This window comes from Syzygium oleosum, unplaced genomic scaffold (assembly GCF_021117445.2).
Source record: "Syzygium oleosum isolate NSW1041296 unplaced genomic scaffold, Sole_v2.1 Sole_v2.29, whole genome shotgun sequence".
NCBI lineage: Eukaryota > Viridiplantae > Streptophyta > Magnoliopsida > Myrtales > Myrtaceae > Syzygium > Syzygium oleosum.
This window is the reverse complement of record NW_026607513.1, coordinates 1,151,698-1,169,828: the sequence shown is the minus strand read 5'-3', so window position 1 is coordinate 1,169,828 and position 18,131 is coordinate 1,151,698. Positions and strand designations below refer to the sequence as shown.

General features: G+C 39.6%; 1 protein-coding gene and 1 pseudogene across 1 annotated transcript; both read right to left on the bottom strand.

Annotated features, from left to right (window-relative positions):
- Nucleotides 1-580: 580 nt before the first annotated feature.
- Nucleotides 581-5,883, bottom strand: LOC115677774 (cysteine-rich receptor-like protein kinase 44; annotated as a pseudogene).
- A 2,348-nt stretch (nucleotides 5,884-8,231) lies between these two features.
- Nucleotides 8,232-11,836, bottom strand: LOC115666727 (rust resistance kinase Lr10-like). The gene is made up of 4 exons (XM_056303827.1): nucleotides 11,671-11,836; nucleotides 10,627-11,542; nucleotides 9,564-9,632; nucleotides 8,232-9,415 (listed from the first exon to the last, which is right to left on the bottom strand). The coding sequence occupies exons 2-4, from the start codon at nucleotides 11,435-11,437 to the stop codon at nucleotides 8,247-8,249; spliced, it is 2,049 nt and encodes a 682-aa protein (XP_056159802.1). The 5' UTR covers nucleotides 11,438-11,542; nucleotides 11,671-11,836; the 3' UTR covers nucleotides 8,232-8,246.
- Nucleotides 11,837-18,131: the final 6,295 nt, after the last annotated feature.

Here is an 18,131-nt window from a genome sequence, read left to right as displayed (position 1 = left end):
TATTTAGCTTATTTTTCAAATTTAATTTAATTTAAATATTTTTTTAATTAAAAATCAGATTTGGACTAAAATTACGTCATTTTGGCCATGTTATCGCCATGTAGAATAGAAAAAATAATAATAAAAAAGCCACGTCAGCATTTTTCTTTAGCCAAATTGGACGGAGTTAAAGAAAGGATTCAATTGAACCAATTTGACAAGTTTTAAGACTTGATTGCACTTTTTGCAAGTTTTATGATTCAATTACACTTTCATGACAAGTTGTAGGACTTCCGGTGCACATATCCCTACTTTTTTTCTCATCAAATTATTAGCTCAATTCATTTTTCTTTTTGATCATTGATGATTTATTTCATCTCTCTTGATAAGCTAGTTTGCTGCTAGAAATTATTAGTGTCATTAAGTTTACAGGATTTTCAAATGCAAAGTAATGAGAAAAATTAGTGTGAACTCGAACAAGCAAAGTATTCTCTTTTTTCTACATGAAAAGTTTCCTTAAGATTATCTTAAAAATCTTCTCTATCCTATGTAGTGATGACGTGGCTAAAATAACCTCATTTTGATCTAAATCTGATTTTTATTAAAAAATTTATTTAAATTAAATTTGAAAAACAAGCTAAAAAGTTTAGATGTAGAACGTAACTTAAGATACATGATATCACAATGTAGTTGACTCGTGGAACGTTTCCTATGCATCTCATCTCCTAGCAAAAGGAAAAATGAATTTAACACAAACAAACAGAAGAAGCACACGGGTTTAGGCTCCAATCTGTGATCATCGAGGATATAACTCGGTGATTGAAGCCTCGTTCACTGATACTTGAATTTTTTTGCTCTCAGATCGATTGGAATGAGTTACTGTCACCTGCGATGCCGTATCAGATTCAGGTATACTATGCAAAACGAATGCAGGATGTGATGGTAGTGGCAAGGTGGTGGAGTAACTGTTGAGCATCAAAACCACCGAACCCATGGTCGGTCTGTTAGTCTCAGTTTCCTGAACACATAGCAATCCAACATGAATGCATCTCGACATTTCGGTCCTCGAACCATCCGCCAAACTAGGATCTATGAGATTTGAGGGGATCCCTTCCCTCCAACTCCTCCAGGCCTGCAATGAATCACAAATGCAAACTTAGTATGGTAAGGACAGTTGCTCGACTCATTCAAATTCAGGTCCACCACTCTTTTCCGGCCATTCTCTAAGGGAAGAAGAATGATTGAGGGATTATTTCTTACATAGCTAAGAAGGTCCTCCGTGGTATCCCCATTGTGGAAGCGGCTACTTTTTTGACCACTTATAATCTCTAGTAGCAACACCCCAAAGCTAAAGACATCTGACTTGACTGAGAATAATCCATGCATCGCATACTCTGGAGCCATGTACCCACTGCATCACAAAAAAAATGAGCACTTTCAACACAGTTCCAACTATTATGTTGTGCCTTTGTATTTGCTAGCTATTCAGATTATATGGGGAATGGTACAGGAATTAATCGCATTTATTTCAAGATATTCTGCTATCTGTTACTTACTAAGTGCCAACAACCCTGCTTGTGGCGTCTTGAGTTTGATCCACCACAAATAGCCTTGCTGTACCAAAATCTAAAATTTTAGGGGTCATCTCTACGTCTAGCAAAACATTGCTCGCTTTAAGATCCCGATGAATGATTCGGAGTCGAGAATCCTCATGAAGATAAAGAAGCCCACGAGCAATGCCTCCTATTATCTTTTGACGCCTTTCCCAATCCAGCTGCCTACGCCTAACAGGATCTGCATAACAAATTGACGATAGGTTATAGCTGATGTAACTAATGCAAGGTGACTTTCTAAATGCAGATTGGGGACATGCACTTCAGTAACTCTTGAATTGGATGATGCTGGAACAGAATGGCATGACCATACCAAATATAAAGTGATCTAGGCTTGAGTTTGGTACGAATTCATATAAAAGAAGCCTTTCTCTCCCCTCCAGGCAAAAACCTAAGAGCCTAACCAAATTCCGATGTTGAAGCCTTGCAACCAAGAGGACCTCGTTCTTAAATTCTCGATCACCTTGTCCCAAATCTACAACAGCCTTTTTACTGCTATAACTTGTCCATTGGCCAATGTTCCCCGAAGAAGAATGCAAAAAGCAGCCATACACATATGAATGTTTCAAATTCTCTCGTTATTTTATGAATGAACAATTTACAATGATTACCTTGTAAACTATGCCAAATCCACCTTGTCCCAACTTATTTGCATCAGAGAAGTCATTTGTTGCTGCCCTGATGGTATTCAAATCGTACTGCAGGGATTCTGCGTTTCTAATTTCATCTACAGGTACAGCTAGGGAAAATTACCAAAAAAGTCCCAAATCTTTTGCAGTTGTGCCAATTCGGTCCTAAACCTTTTTTTTTTGCCAATTTAGTCCTAAACCTTTTGTAAACCAGCCAATTCAGTCCTTTTGGCCGGCCGGGGCTGACGTGGCCACCGGCCGGCTGACGTGGCGCCGGCCGGCGTCCACGTGGTAATATTTTAATATTTTTTATTATTATTTTCGAATTTTTTTTTCCTTTTCCTTCTCCCCCCTGGCCGAACAGGCCAGGGGGGAGGCTCACCGGAGAGGGCCCAGCTCCGTGCGAGGCGAGCCGGGCCCTCGCCGCCGCCGGGCGAGGCGTAGCTCGCCCGGCCAAGGCGAGCTCCGCCTCGCCGGAGTCAGGCAAGCTTGCCCGGCGGCGGCGAGGGCCCAGCTCGCCCAGCCATGGTGAGTGGGCCCTCGCCGCCACTAGGCGAACCTCGCCCGGCTCCGGCGAGGCGGAGCTCGCCTGCCATGGCGAGCCCGCCTCGCCGGATCCGGGCGAGGGCGAAGCTCGCCACGCCATGGCGAGCTCCGCCTCGCCGGATCCGGGCGAGGCGGAGCTCGCCTTGGTTGGGCGAGCTCCGCCCTCGCCCAGATCTGGCGAGGCGGAGCTCGCCCAGCCATGGCGAGCTTCGCCTCACCGGAGCTGGGCGAGGCTCGCCCAGCGGCGGCGAGGGCGGTGCTCGCCCAGCTCCGGCGAGCCTCCCCCCTGGCCGGACATGCCAGGGGGGAGAAGGAAAAGGAAAAAAAAAATTCGAAAATAATAAAAAAATATTAAAATATTGCCACGCGGACGCCGCCCGGCGGCCACGTCAGCGCCGGCCTGCTAAAAGGACTGAATTGCCTGGTTTGCAAAAGGTTTAGGACTGAATTGGCAAAAAAAAAAAGGTTTATGACTGAATTGGTACAACTGCAAAAGGTTTAGGACTTTTTTGGTAATTTTCCCGGTACAGCTACAAAGTGGAAAATGCAAAGTTGCTTATTGTCTAATTCCACATAATCGGTAAGCCTGTCTGCTGGTTTAACAGTTAATAGTACTTCATTCTTATTTTATAGTTAATCCATTCGAAGAAAAAATTTCTCCTCTGGATGATGGTAGCAAATAAAAGGTTTTCCAGAGCAATGAGGGAACTTTGATAACTATCGCCCATACTGAATCTGTCCTCGTTTAGTTAGAAATCTCCGGCGTCTGAGTTTCGGAAAAGTTACTAGCTTTTGCACATCATGGCTGAACCTATTGGCTGCTGATATATTTCACATAGATCGTATTCACCCAGTACTCTATGAAAATCAGTCATGCAGAAGTAATCAGAACTGACCTTCGAAATTTTCTTTCAATCTTGTTGACCTCAAACAGATGCATAACATTCCAGCAAGTAAAAGAGATAATCCAACAGCTGGGATTGTGATAACGAGGGCAATATGACCTGAGTTAGTATCCTTTCCTGAAAAAAGGAAGAGCTCTTATGTTAGACTATAAACTCATAGACATCAGTGTTCAAACCCAATTACCAAAAATAGTTTTTAGGGGGGTTGCACATTTAAAGCAGTCCTTGGTGTTATTCTATTAGTTTCCAGATGAAATTACTTCAGACAGTGATACTTAAATTGAAAGAAAGAAGAAAGACTCATGATGCATCAGAAATCTCATTAATTTCTCATCTGCTAGTTATTTCATGCTTATACCTCATTCATGAGGAAACATAAGTGTCTCAGGAACTTATGACACTCGGAATCAAAAGTTGAATTACATCATGCTTTAAAATCCACTTAATGTGACCATACTCAAAGGAGGAGGAGCAGGGGAAGGAGACATACAACCCCTAGTCCCTTCTTTGTAGGAGGAGCTCATTGAAGTTAAAAGCATGCTTGCTCTGGCATAGGTAACTGTACATTAAAAGGAAGTACCTTTAGTGGATGGGTTATTCATTGGAGGAGGCGGACGAGAAACTGGCGATTGTGGTGCCAGTGGTGGTGATGGTGGCTGCTCATAAGCTGAAGGATAAAAAAAGCGGTATAACTCAAACCTGATATGCAACTGGGACTAAAAAGCCTCCCTCCTCCTTTCTGATTACAACACTGAGGAATACGTCCAATAGCTTTCACCAAACAATCATCGCATTGTTGCCGCAACAAGTCTGGAGGGCACTGCACAAGTCCAAACAGAGTTTGGAAGCCTCGAGCTGTCATGTTTCCGACGGCAAATTTCCTCGTCGAATTGCCACTTGCAGCTCGGTCTCTTAAACCATCCATCAGATTTCTCAAAACCTAGAAATAGAACCAAAACTATAAGCTACTGTCAGGAGAAGAAAACAAGAACTAGTACTGTGTCACGACCCAAACCATAAAATCCTACTCAATCTGAATGCAATATGAATTGTTAGCTGCTATCCAAGAACGATACCTAAAATCAAATGCGCATGTGAGCTCATACTACCCTGAAAAGCAATGTGCCAATCCCAATGGCTTACAGGAAACGTAAAGTTCAAGAATTCAAGACGAAAGGGGAAAACACATTCTTTGAGAACAAGTCGCAGAGACAACGAAAAAAAGCAACAAGAAAACAAAAACATAGTTAGCACTATGATTAACCATGTGCTCTATAGGAAACTGTCTTGCACTTCAAAATGGGCTAGTGGTTGGTCCACACTTAACCAGTTAAGAAAACAAGAAAACAATCCTGATGACAAGTGCAATGGTCGGATTATCCCCTTAACCGTACAAGTAATGGGTGATAATAAAAGAGAGGTAAAGCATTACAGAGTGCATCTAAACCAGGATGGAATTAGACTCGTGAAGCAACCGGATCCAACTGATCCACATGTCGGGCACATCGTCAAACGGAGATGAGGATTCTCAGGGTTACTACGTCGAGAACTTTGGAAAGTTTCGATGAAAGTCGACGAGGTCAACACGTCAAGAAGCATGCACCCTGCTTTCATGGAAACAAACGAAATGCAATGCAACGTACAAAATCAGGAACAACTGATCATAAGCACGTAAAAAAATAACTTCCCGTTTTCGAACCTGATTGAACTTATCCACATTGTTGGTGACATTGTTGGGGTTCGAGATGAAGAAGGCAGGCATATCCTCCATGGCCCCAAAAATGGATCGGTTCGAGTACCGGAGCATGCAGTTGTCGTACCAGAGGACTGCCTGCTTCTGCGCCGGGCACCGGCGGGTGATCTTGGCGGCGGAGTCATTCAGGCAGCTCCGGCAGTCGGCGGCCCCAACGTCGCCCCGGCAGAGGGCGATGGCGTTGACGGCGTCGGGGCTCCGGCCGACGGAGAGGTTGTAGAAGCTGTAGTCGTTGGCGGCGGCGTTGGCGGCGACGGAGCCGAGGAGGGTGCTGAGGCTGGCCGCGTAGGTGCCGTTGGCGGTGAAGTTGCCGGTGCCCCCGCAGAATTGGTACAGAGGGTCGACGCCATGAACGGAGGCGGCGAGAGCGAGGAGCGGGAGAAGGAGGAAGACGAAACGCGGCGGAGCGACCATCGGAAAGCTTTCTTTGAGTTTCAGTTCTGTCGGAGAGAGAGAGAGAGGGGATTCGGTGCGGGAACGCACAGCGATTTGAACCAATCAGCGACGACTTTGACTTCTGTCCGACGGGTTGACTGTTGACTTTGACCGGTAAAGGAGCACGCAAATTCAGGAAAATGTTTTCCGGATATTCCGGTGGGCGCTCGGTTCTCGGAAATAAACTAGTCAAGCTCAAAGGAAGAAACACCTTCAAGACTTCAAAAGTGGGGAAAACATTTTTTCCATACTCTTTTTTTTTTGTAAAGATTTCCCATACTCTTTTCCTCTCTACACTCCTCAACATTCCTTCAATGGTGAGGTAAGGCCTTGCTCGAGACCAGGGAAGGCGCTGTCGAGCGAGGCCAGCCTTGGGCAAGCTCTTCCCTTACCTGTGGTCGATCGCTGGCCATCAATGCGGCCAGCAAAGGAAGAAAGAAAAGGGAAAAAAGGAGAAAAAGAAAAGCAAAAAAAAAAAGAAAAAGAAAAAGAAAAGAAATATAAAAAATTATTCAAAAATAAAAAAAAATTAAAATTCGAATTTTTTAAAAAATAAAAATAGAAAATTGTTAAAAGGAGTGCAAGGAGGAAAATGAAATTAGATTTTTCATAGCGAAAGACGGAAAATATTTTCCAATTCATTTTCAAGTTTCAGCCAAATATCGAAAAATATTGACATTTTCTTGAAAAATCACTTTTCCAAAATTTTTTTTAAAAAACGTCACATTTTTCGTGGAACGAACAAAGCCTAAAAGTCCAATATCTACGCCCTGAAATTTCCTGGTTCATTAAATTTACTATACATTTCTAATATAATTATGCATACTCTTCTTATTGCTTATTGAACACGTCCGCATTTTCTTGTTTGCATTCACTGGGGTCAATTGATTGTCCTTCCAAGATTAGACTTCCAACATCAGAACCAACGATATTAATTTCTCGTTTGTTTCACGAAAAGTTTCTTTGTGGAGGGAAATATTTTTTGTGAAAGTCATTTTAAAAAAAGATGGCTAGCTTTTTAATATTGATTCGCAGAAAATTTTATGTCGGAAAACATTTTCCGACTTTTGGATCGGTTAGGAAAACGAGTCAATAGAAAAAAAATTCAGTCAATGGAAAAGCTATTATTAGATTCAGGAAAATAATTTCTCTTTTGAAAAATAAAAAATAATTTTTCAAAATATGACTAAATATCGATGCTTGAATCAAAGGCCTCGGCGCTTGGGTTAGGCAACATTGAATTGGGCGCGAGAGTCAGGTACCCTGGCATGGCCGTTGGGACATGGGCACAAAAGAGGAAAGGAGTGAAGACGCAAACGGTGTTTCTAGGATTAGGTATTTCATGAGCTATTTAATTTTACCCCTCGATAACTTGAGTTTTATTTTGGCAAAAGTTATATTTATACTTAAAAAATTGCGAGTTCGGGTCACAAGACTCATCCTCCAGCAAAAAGATAATTCCACCAAAAAAAAACTAAAAGAAATAAAAATAATTATTTTTCTATGATTTCAAAGTCCAAGCAACCACATTCCTCTCCAGCATTTTCTCGAATACCTTGCGAGTTGAAACCAAATCAGTACTACCCTTTGCAAACATGTCAATCAATGCACACCCAACACACGCATCGGAATCAAGACAGTCGATGCATTCTCCGGAGCCGACCACGCCCGGATATCTGCTTCGAAACAATAATCACTAGGGAAAAAATGATCTTCAAGCATATGAACGAAAGTATCAACCACTTCAAACTCCATGAGTCTATTGGCAAAACAAGTGATCATGGAACTCCAAGAAACCAAGTCCCTCTTACAACCCATGTCCATGAAAATCCTCTCCGCCTCAGCCCAGTCATTGGATTTTGAGTAGAGATTGATGAGCTGAGTTGAGAATCGCCGAGTCGGGCTCGAGTTGGGACTAAGCAAGCGCGGTGGACGCGCCTCCCGAGCGCAAACGCATGGGAGCGAATGCAGGAGTTGAGGAGGAGAGAGAAGGGGAGGAGGTCGGATGGGACCCATCACGGGACATGAGGTCGAGGCGGGAGATTGCTCTGTGGAGGTGGCCGCCATCGAGGTGGGTGATCGTGTGGCGGTCGAGGGTCGAGGGTGAGAGGTTTTGGCGAGAAGGGGAGAGCTTGAATCTGCTTGATATTGGACGGTGGAGAGAAGAGAGAAAGACTCGTTACTTCATACAAGACGAGCTTGGTCTATCATATCAAAAACACTCAAGAAACAAGAAGTGAAAATAGACAGCCATGAGGCAATTCTTCTACAAAACACAGGAATTAACAAACCCTGAAATCATCTAGATTCACCAATTACATGTCAATTATGCTTCTGATGCAACTATGTCCATTTTGCATTTCATTCCCACATGAAGAAAAGAAAATTAAACAATGCAGGAATCCGTAATTTCATTGTTATTCCGAAATTGATACCCGTCAGAAGTTGTTGGGGCACTTGATGAGGTTGAGAATGACTCAAGTTCTATTTCAATGTCGACGTCATCAAGTGGCTTCTCGGACGGATATAAAAGCGGTTTTGGGGGCACTCGCAATTTATTAATATCTCCTTCAAGCATGTCTAGGACCTTGCTCATTGATGGCCGATCATTGGGCATTAACTGTATACACCAAAGAGCAACTATTACCATCTTTCTAGATATCTCTCTTTCCTTTTCTACTTCTTCCATTTCAACCTCCTTTTCTTTGCCGAGCTGATCATAAACCCACAAAGGGAAATAAATTTGGCTTGAACGCTCAAGATTTGCATTTACGTTTCTCCTCCTACCGGCCATTTCCATTAGCAACATCCCAAAACTATAAACATCAGATTTATGAGAGACACTACCAATGTCCTTGTAGAATAGCTCAGGAGCCATATATCCCAAGGTTCCTCTTGCAGCAGTCAATGATACTATGTTGTGGTTTGCGGGATAAAGTCTTGCAAGCCCAAAGTCAGAAACTTTCGGAGTGAAACTTTGGTCTAAAAGAATATTGTGAGGCTTGATGTCAAAATGTAGAATTTGCATGTCACATCCTCGATGTAGATATTCTATTCCTTTAGCCACACCAAGAGAGATCTCGTATAATTTCTTCTGATCAAGAAATCTATTGTCATCTCTAGAAAAAATGTGCTTATCCAAAGATCCATTCGGCATGAAATCGTATACGAGAGCTTGTTTGGAGTCATCGAAACAATAGCCAACAAGTTGCACGACATTGACGTGGTGGATCCTTCCAATAGTAGCCACTTCGTTTATAAAGTCTTGGCCATTAGATTCTGCTTTGTTCAAAATCTTAACTGCAATTTCATTGCCACTTCTAAGTGTTCCTCTGTACACGGAACCATATCCTCCTTCCCCTAATTTGTGTTTGAAATTTTTTGTGATTTTCTTGATGTCCGAGTAAGAGTACCTTATAGGCAGAAAGTTGTTATGAGCTTGAAGAAAGTCTTCGATGTTTGCATCCATTGCACGGTGCCTTCTCATCCACTTATAGATTAGAAATATCAACACACATGGAGCTCCGAGTACAAATTTTGCGGCGCTGAACAGAGCTGCAGAGAAAATTGTCAAATGATTAGCATAGAGTAATCTTTTCTTAGGTCTTTCTATTGATGTGAAGCACATTTTAAAGATGTTTTTCTGTTTGCCGTGGTACAAGTGAGATATTGAAAACTGCCAGCAGAAAAGAATCGTTCATACCAAATACAACGAGGCTATCTAAAATTCCATTTAAAGCAACATCTGCGGTGATGCCCCATACAGATCGGTCTGCAGAAAAACAAGAAAATTCATTAAAAGTTTCCGACCAATGAACGACCAATCAATGAACAATAATAGAAACTAACAAAGGAAGGAATACAAATTGGATTAAATTCAAAAATTCGCACCAATAAACAACGCCAAGCAATAATATAAGAAAAGGAAATGAACCAATAATAGATTCATATGCATAGACTTAGAAGGTTGTTTGGGGGCTTCTGTTCCCAATTTACGACTTTTGACAGAAAAGTATTTAAATGTTAGAAAATCATTATGTTTTTCAAAAAGAAAAATTTCATGTTACTCTAATTGGAATGATTATATTGTTTTATTTAAGTTGTGTTCAATGTAGAAAACTTATTGACATTAAGGTATGACACACGTCAGAATGTGAAGTCATATAATTGGTTCTACACATAATTTACCGTTATTAGTAGGCGCAACTCGTCATAGTTGCAGAAGGTGGACCGTGGAATTGATCGCAATAGCGAGATTAAACTTCGGTGGAGGGTGTTACATCAAGACCTGGTTCTTTGAAGCCCGAGCCATTTGCCTTCTTGGTCAGGGACAAAAATGGGCCCAAAAATGGCTTTTCCAGAAATTCATTAAGACCCAATTTGATTAAACTTCAACTTTTTAACACGCGTTTACATGACCCTTTTATGTTTATAAAATCCATAAACAATCTGGTCCTGAAATACAAGTCAAACAACAGGTACATGACCCATTTTGACACCTCTATCGACTTCTTACTTGAGTTGGATCATGCAAAATCCGAACTGTATGGTCTACGAGTTATGTGAATGAGCATCATCCAAATCAATAATCATATGGGTCTCACTGTGAAACTATATAATCAATGGTTCAAGTGAACTTGGTCTACATGGTCCATATATATATATATATATATATATATATATATATATATATGAATACACGCAATATCATTCAAGGATAGCTTTTATAAATGTAAGAAAGAAAAGTTTCATGGAAAGACACTTACAGTAATGGCACCACTTCCCTCCAGAGCTGACACCCATGAAGCAAAACGGTGTGACCTGATGAACTGAAGATGAATATTCCGCGTAGGAGAGATCGAATCCCTCGGACATCATGTTGTGGAGGTCCTTGTATCGTGAGCTCCCATTATATTGATCTCCTTTCCATGGCGAGATATCCGATGCAAATGCTATCATGGTTATTGTGCAAGAATCCTTGATATCACCTACCTTTAGACCAGAGCCATTCTGTACAGCATATGAGTACTCCTTCATTTGGGAAATACCAGGGCCCGTGTTGGCAGAGTATGCTCCATCGATACAAGGTTTGGTATTGACATACGAATCAAAAGTAACGGGTTGTGAGCTCTTTACGAAGACCACTGCTGATAAGGAATCAAGATCCATGTAGTATGGAATGGAGGAGTCTATATTGATGTTGGAACTTGCTAATGAGTAACGAGGGAGGGACGAGCAATTACCCTTTTGCAGTCCATCATCAACCACCGTGATATTACCACGGAAGTGACCTTTGTCCCAATAGTAATTATAATTGATCGACTTCACATAATATCGGCCGGCATACAGATATAGGACAGTACGGTTATCTTCACAAACTAGCTCAAACTCAGACTTGCCACAGCTTTTGGGGTCGCTCTTCAATCGAAATGGATAGCTTATGTTACGGATCTCGCCACAAGATGAAGCAGCGCACAAGTGATTCTTCTTCGCCTCGCAACCCGTCCCTAGCAGTAGAACATGCGATATGAGCATAAACACACGGTACAAAACCATGGATCCGAGAGAATTAATCATCTCTCCACTGTCTGATGAAAGAATGGAAGCTTTAGCTTGGCTATTGTGGTGGAGGCTCAATAAAGGGATGGATTATATCGATCGAAAAGATCAGTTGGGTTTCATCTGTCATTGAAATGTCCAAGTCAATTGGTAAGACAAAGTCAAGTTAAGAAAAGTATATTGTGTTGACCAACCGTAGGATCCAACTGTGGATCTGGAAATCTAGGTCGGGAAGGGTTTTGAGAACTCACCGACGACCCCCTATCCTCCCGAGCCAAGTGTCATGGATGAAGGAGCTGAGCGAATCAGAGTTTCCACGGCGAGAGCTGCCGCTGCCGGAGATCTGATCGGAGAAGAGGGAATTTGCGATTTCGTCTAATTGCGGGAGGGTGAGAGAGAGAGGAAAGAAAAGGTAATCTTTTGTGGCATGTGGGCAGAAAGGAGCCCCCCTTACAGTTATAGCACGACTTGGAGGGAAAAAACCAAAATGGGTACTCCATGAGAAAAATATACATGACCAAACAAAGGAACTTTTAAAATATCACACGACATAATAAAATATGTCATGAATAATTTATCAAATTAATTTGATTGAAATAATTGTAAAAATAATAATTTACCATGTATATATAAAAATATATATTTAATATACAACGTGTCGCAACGTGTTCAAATTCTCTACTTTTTGAGAAATAACGTGTCGGCGTGTTGTATTGTGTCGTGTTGCGTGTCGGTGTCGGTGCTACATAGGTGGAAATTATGCAGACGTTGTCGTACACGCAGTAAAGTTAAAGGACATGTGCACTAGAAGTCCGAAAAATTGTCGCCAAAGTACAATTAAGTTTTAAAACTTGCAAAAAGTGTAATCAAATCCTCAAACTTGTCAATTTTGTTCAATTGAGTCTTAAAGTTAACATCGTCAATTTTTTTAGCAGAAAATGCTGACGTGGCATATTTAAATCAATTTCTCTATCTTACATTGCATTTATTATTATTATTATTATTATTATTATTATTATTATTATTATTATTATTATAATATTATTTAAACTAGATTAAAAAAAGTAAAGAAATCTAAAATTTTATTTAAAAAAAAAATAATGGAAAAAAAGAAAGGATGCCTCGCTAGTAGGGTGTTGCCACTGCCGCCCATCATTTGAGGTTGCCAGCACCGCCCATCGTCGGCCTTGAGTGAGGGTGGCCGGCGAGGCTCGCCCAGATCTGAGTTAAGGTGCCTAGAGCTGGGCAACGCTGGCCCTCATGGTTGGCAACCAACGCCTGCCTCAAGCGAGGTCTCGCCGACCCCAAGTGAGGGCCTGGCGAGCCTCGCTAGCCCGGGGCGAGGCCTCGCTAGCTTGGGGCGAGGCCTCGTCGCCCTAGGCGAGGGCTGGTGAAGCTCACTAGGCCTCGCAAGCCCAGGTGAGGACTGGCGAAGCTCGCTAGGCCTCATTGGCCCGAGTGACGGTCAGATTCGCCCAGATTTGGGCAAGCCTCGCTCGGCCCTAGCGAGGGTCGTCGACCTTCGCCCGGGGTCAATGAGGCCTTACCTGGGGCCGACAAGTGCCAACCGCCCTCGCCTAGGGCCAGCGAAGGTCGTCGACCACTTCGGCAATGGGCGACAGTGGTAGTGCACTACCAGCAAGGCCTCCTCTTTCTTGTTTTTTTTTCTTTATTGTTTTTTAAATAAAAAATTAGCTTTTTTTGGTGTTTTTATTTAATTTAAATGATATTTGAATGAAAAAATAATAATAAATGCCATGCATGAGAGAGAATTTGTTTTAAGTATGCCACGTCAGCATTTTCTGTTAGAAAAATTGACAGTATTAACTTTAGAACTCAATTGAATCAAGTTGACAAGTTTTACGCTTGATTGCATTTTTTACAAATTTTAAAACTCAATTGCACTTTAGAAACAAGTTTTAGGACTTCTAGTGCACATATCCCTAAAGTTAACATGGCACTTGGTGGATTAATTCATGAATACCTTTAATTTTAATTAGGAAGGAAACTTGTCAGTGATTTCTAAGTTTTTGACAGTTTTAGCAAGTATAGTAAAAAAATGAACTGTTGTGCTTTAAATTGAATTGAGAGCATGATAGTTCATTATTCACGAGAACTAGTCTCCATCCCAAGCATTTCTATCTGTTCTCAATACCGTGCTCCCTACTTATTTTCGGATTTTAAAAGTTATTTATCTCGGTATCAACTGTTCAATATTAATCTTGTCTAACCTGTCTTTCACTCATCATTTTTCTTTATCAATAAGCATCTTACTAACTTAATACACTAATATTGTAAACTACTTTTAATATAACAAATATTACTGATTGTAACATATATTCCCCGTTCAGATCCACTATCATGATCTCTGCTTTTGGGCTAATTCCAATTTGCCGTCTGTACTTTCATGGTTTTCTCAATCAATGCCTTGTTATTTCTTTGATCAGTCAACACCATATACTTTGGTTTTCTGTCACAGTCCGACCCAAAATTCTTCACATGCTCAATTTTCGTTCATTCGGCAAATTAGTCGGCTTACACTGTTTTTTATCGATATAATTGTCCAAAAAATCCTAAATCGATTGCACGACAATTTAGTCCTAAATCTTTTGATGATTTACTAATTTAATTCTTCTGGCCAATTTTGATCGAAAATCGATCCCGTAGGCATTGTCTATCTTACGTGGCACGGTCAGCATTGTCGTAGAAGATTTTTGCAATTTTTTATTAAAATTTTTAAAGATTTTTACAATGGCTGGTGATTGGCCACGGGTAGAATAATTCGATTACATAGTAACTACAAACACAAGTGCCACTCATCCAATGGTGATTGTGTAAGAATTTTTCTACAAGAATAGTGGACGTAACAATAATTCGAATGAGTAACATGTATATTTTCCTAAGTGGTAGTTTAAGAAGGAACAAATTGTCAATCCTGTAGCTTTTTCTAAATCATGCACTTCACAAATTTCCGTTCACATTTAAGTACATGAATATGTCGGTTGCTATTCATCTTTTATTTGAAAATTAGGTTTAAGTATTTGAAATCAGACTTTGACTATAAAAGTAACAATCTCAAGCCAAATCTGCAGAAGGCTATGAAGTCTAACATTTGAACTTCTTCACAGAATTTCCAGGACACTAATAATTAGAGAAATTTTGTAGTTTCGAAATGCTTTCTCATGTTATATAAAGTTTTGAAAAATAGAAGTTATTCCATATAAAATATGCTTAATAGAATGTTTCGAAGGCACTCGTTAACATGGCTCTTAATATAAAAATAAAGATATATCTAGATCTTAATAGTCAAGAAAAGTTTATACTAGCGATGTTTCTAAGGATTCATCTCACAATCTTCTGTTGTCTTTCCTTTATATTAAAAAAAAAGGCTGCGGTTTTGATTCCTGAAATTTGCAACCGAAATTCCGTAAATTATCCATTTTGTAAATGAAAGATATTATGGTAAACGAACCTAAATTATCATAAATCCCACTTTGCCTCTTCCAATCACCCGATAACAATTTCGTCATGTCTGTTATCCTCTCTCTCTCTTCAATCATCGCGGCTATTGTTTGACGTATGTGAATGCCCGTCATACAAGTTAGGAGTAAGAAGAATCTTCAACTGATATGACCGGAAAATAGAGCAAAGAAAGCAACAGCATTGGAAGATTTCATGAGCAAAGACTTTGACTGAACAAAAGCTCTATAAAAACAAAAGGAGAGAAGAGAGCGAATGGACGAGAGATGTTCAAGTGTTATGTCAGGAAAATTGAGCAAAGAAAGCATCAGCACTGGAAGATTCCACGAGCAAAGACTTTGACTGAACAAAATCTCTATAAAAACAAAAGGAGAGAAGAGAATGAAAGGACGAGAGATGTTCAACTGTCATGTCGGGAAAATTGAGCAAAGAAAATGCTTAGCTGACTCTCTGCACCTCACAATTTCCCAAAGAAACCGGATGACTTTTTTGTCCGGTTTCCTAGGGAAATCAAAATCCCACTCCGTGGGATTTGGTTCCCATAAGTAACAAAAAGTAAGTTTAAAAGGAAAAAAAACGAAAATTATCAACGACCAAAATTTAAATAATCACAATATCGAAACGATATTTAGTTGATTTAATTCTTATAGAAAATTGATTAACTAATGGCACCAATACTCTAAACATTTTGTTATTTTGGATTTCTAAGACTCAGGTAGAACAATTCTCACCATTTTTGGACAACAGAAATGATTTAACTGAAGCTTTTTTAATCTTGCGCCTTTAACGAATGCAATGGAAAATTGCACGTAATAGTTCATAAATATATAGATTGATGACTATTGGATTTATCAAGTAATGCTTGTCAGTTTGCAGTCAAAGGCAGAAGAGCTCGATAAAATTAAGAGAATTGGTAAGTCTTTTTTTTTCCCCTATAGAGAGATATTAAATTTTATTTCGTAGCGTAAATAATAGAATTTTGTTGTTGTTGTATATGTTAATGCACCAAAAAAAGAAAATTATAAATCCATAGAATATATTATTTGTGTCGTGAATATTTACTTTCCTCCTTGCGTTGATAATGATATATAATTTTTTTTAATATTTTCAAGTTAAAATTTGCTGTTCAGATTCTCATAGATTATTTCCTAGGAGGACATCACTAAATTTGTTTTCTCAATATAACATCCGTTGGAACTATGCTCTTCCATGGCTGTTTTCTCCGGTTGCCCACCCCTTGCAAGATGAAACGTGCGACTATCCTCGCACCGTTACTAGAAGAAAATGACGGCTCCGTTACGCTAGAAAGGTCCTTTATGAATACCTTTCACATTAATTAGGAACGAAACTTGTCTGCAATTTCTAAGTTTTTGACATTTTTAGCGAGTATCGTAAAAAAAAATGAACCATTGTGCTTTAGATTGAATTGAAAGCATAACAGTTCATTATTCACGAGAACTAGTCTCCATCCTAAGCATTTCTATCTGCTCTCGATACAATGCTCCCTACTTATTTTCGGATTTTAAAAGTTATTTATCTTAGTACCAACTGTTCGATATTAATCTTGTCTAATCTTGTCTTTCACTCATTATTTTTCTCTATCAATAGGCATCTTACTAACTTAATGCAATAATATTGTAAACTAGTTTTAATATAACTAACATTACTAATTGTAACATATATTCCCCATTCAAATCCATTATCATCATCTCTGCTCTTGGGCTAATTCCAACTTGCGCTCTGTATTTTCATGGTTGTCTCAGTCAATGCCTCGTTATTTCTCTGTTCAGTCAACACCGTATACTTTGGTTTTTTTGTCTCAGTCCGACCCAAAATTCTTCACATGCTCAATTTCCGTTCATTTGGCAAAATAGTCGGCTTACATTGTTTTTCATCGAGATAATTATTCAAAAAATCCTAAACCTATTGTGCAACGGACAATTCAATCCTAAACTTTTTATTTTGGCCAATTTAGTCTTAAACTTTTTGACGATTTACCAATTTAATTCTTCTGGCCAATTTTGATCAGAAATCGCTCATGTAGGCGCCGGCTATCTTACATGACACAGCTGGCACTGTCGTAGAAGATTTTGTATATTTTTTATTTAAATTTTCTGAATTTCTTTTATTATCATTTTTTATTTTTTCCTTTTCTATTTTCTTTCTTATGTTTTTTTTTCTTTTTCTTTTTTTTTTCCTTTTCCTTTTCGCTTGTAGCCAGCTCAACAATTAATGGCCCGCGATCGGCCATGGGTAAAATAATTCAATTACAAAGTAACTCCAAACACAAGCGCTGCTCATCCAACAATGATTGTGTAAGAATTTTTCTACAGGAATAGTGGACGCAACAATAGTTCGAATGAGTAACATGTACGTACATTTTACTAAGTGGTAGTTTAAGAAGGAACAAATTGTGAATCCACTAGCTTTTCTAAATCATGCACTTCACAAATTTCCGTTCACATTTAAGTATATGAATATGTCGGTTGCTATCCATCTTTTATTTGAAGATTAGGTTTAAGTATTTGAAATCAGACTTTGACTATAAAAGTAACAATCTCAAGCCCAATCTGCAAAAGGCTATGAAGTCTGACATTTGAACTTCTTCACAGAATTTCCAGGACACTTATTGAACAACTACTAATTAGAGAAATTTTGCAGTTTCGAAATGCTTTCTCGTGTTATGTAAAGTTTTGAAAATAGAAGTTATTCCATATAAAATATGCTTAATAAACTCGTTAACATGACTCTTAATATAAAAATAAAGATATATCTAGATCTCAACTGTCAAAAAAAGTTTATACTGGCGATGTTTCTAAGGATTCGTCTCACAGCCTTCTGTTATCTTTCCTTTATATTGAGAAAAAAAGCAGCGGTTTTGATTCCTGAAATTTGCACACGAAATTCCGTAAATGATTTATTTTGTAAATGAAAGATATTATGGTAAACGAACCTAAATTATCATAAATCCCACCTTGCCTCTTCCACTCACCCAACAACAATTTCATCATGTCTGTTATCCTCTCTCTCTCTCTCTCTCTCTCTCTCTCTCTCTCTCTCTCTCTCTCTCTCTCTCTTTTCAATCATCCCCACTATTGTTTGACGAGTGTGAATGCCCCTTACACAAGTTGGGAGTAAGAAAGCAACAGCACTGGATGTTTTTATGAGCAAAGACTTTAACTGAACAAAATCTCTACAAAAACAAAAGGAGAGAAGAGAGGGAGAGGACGAG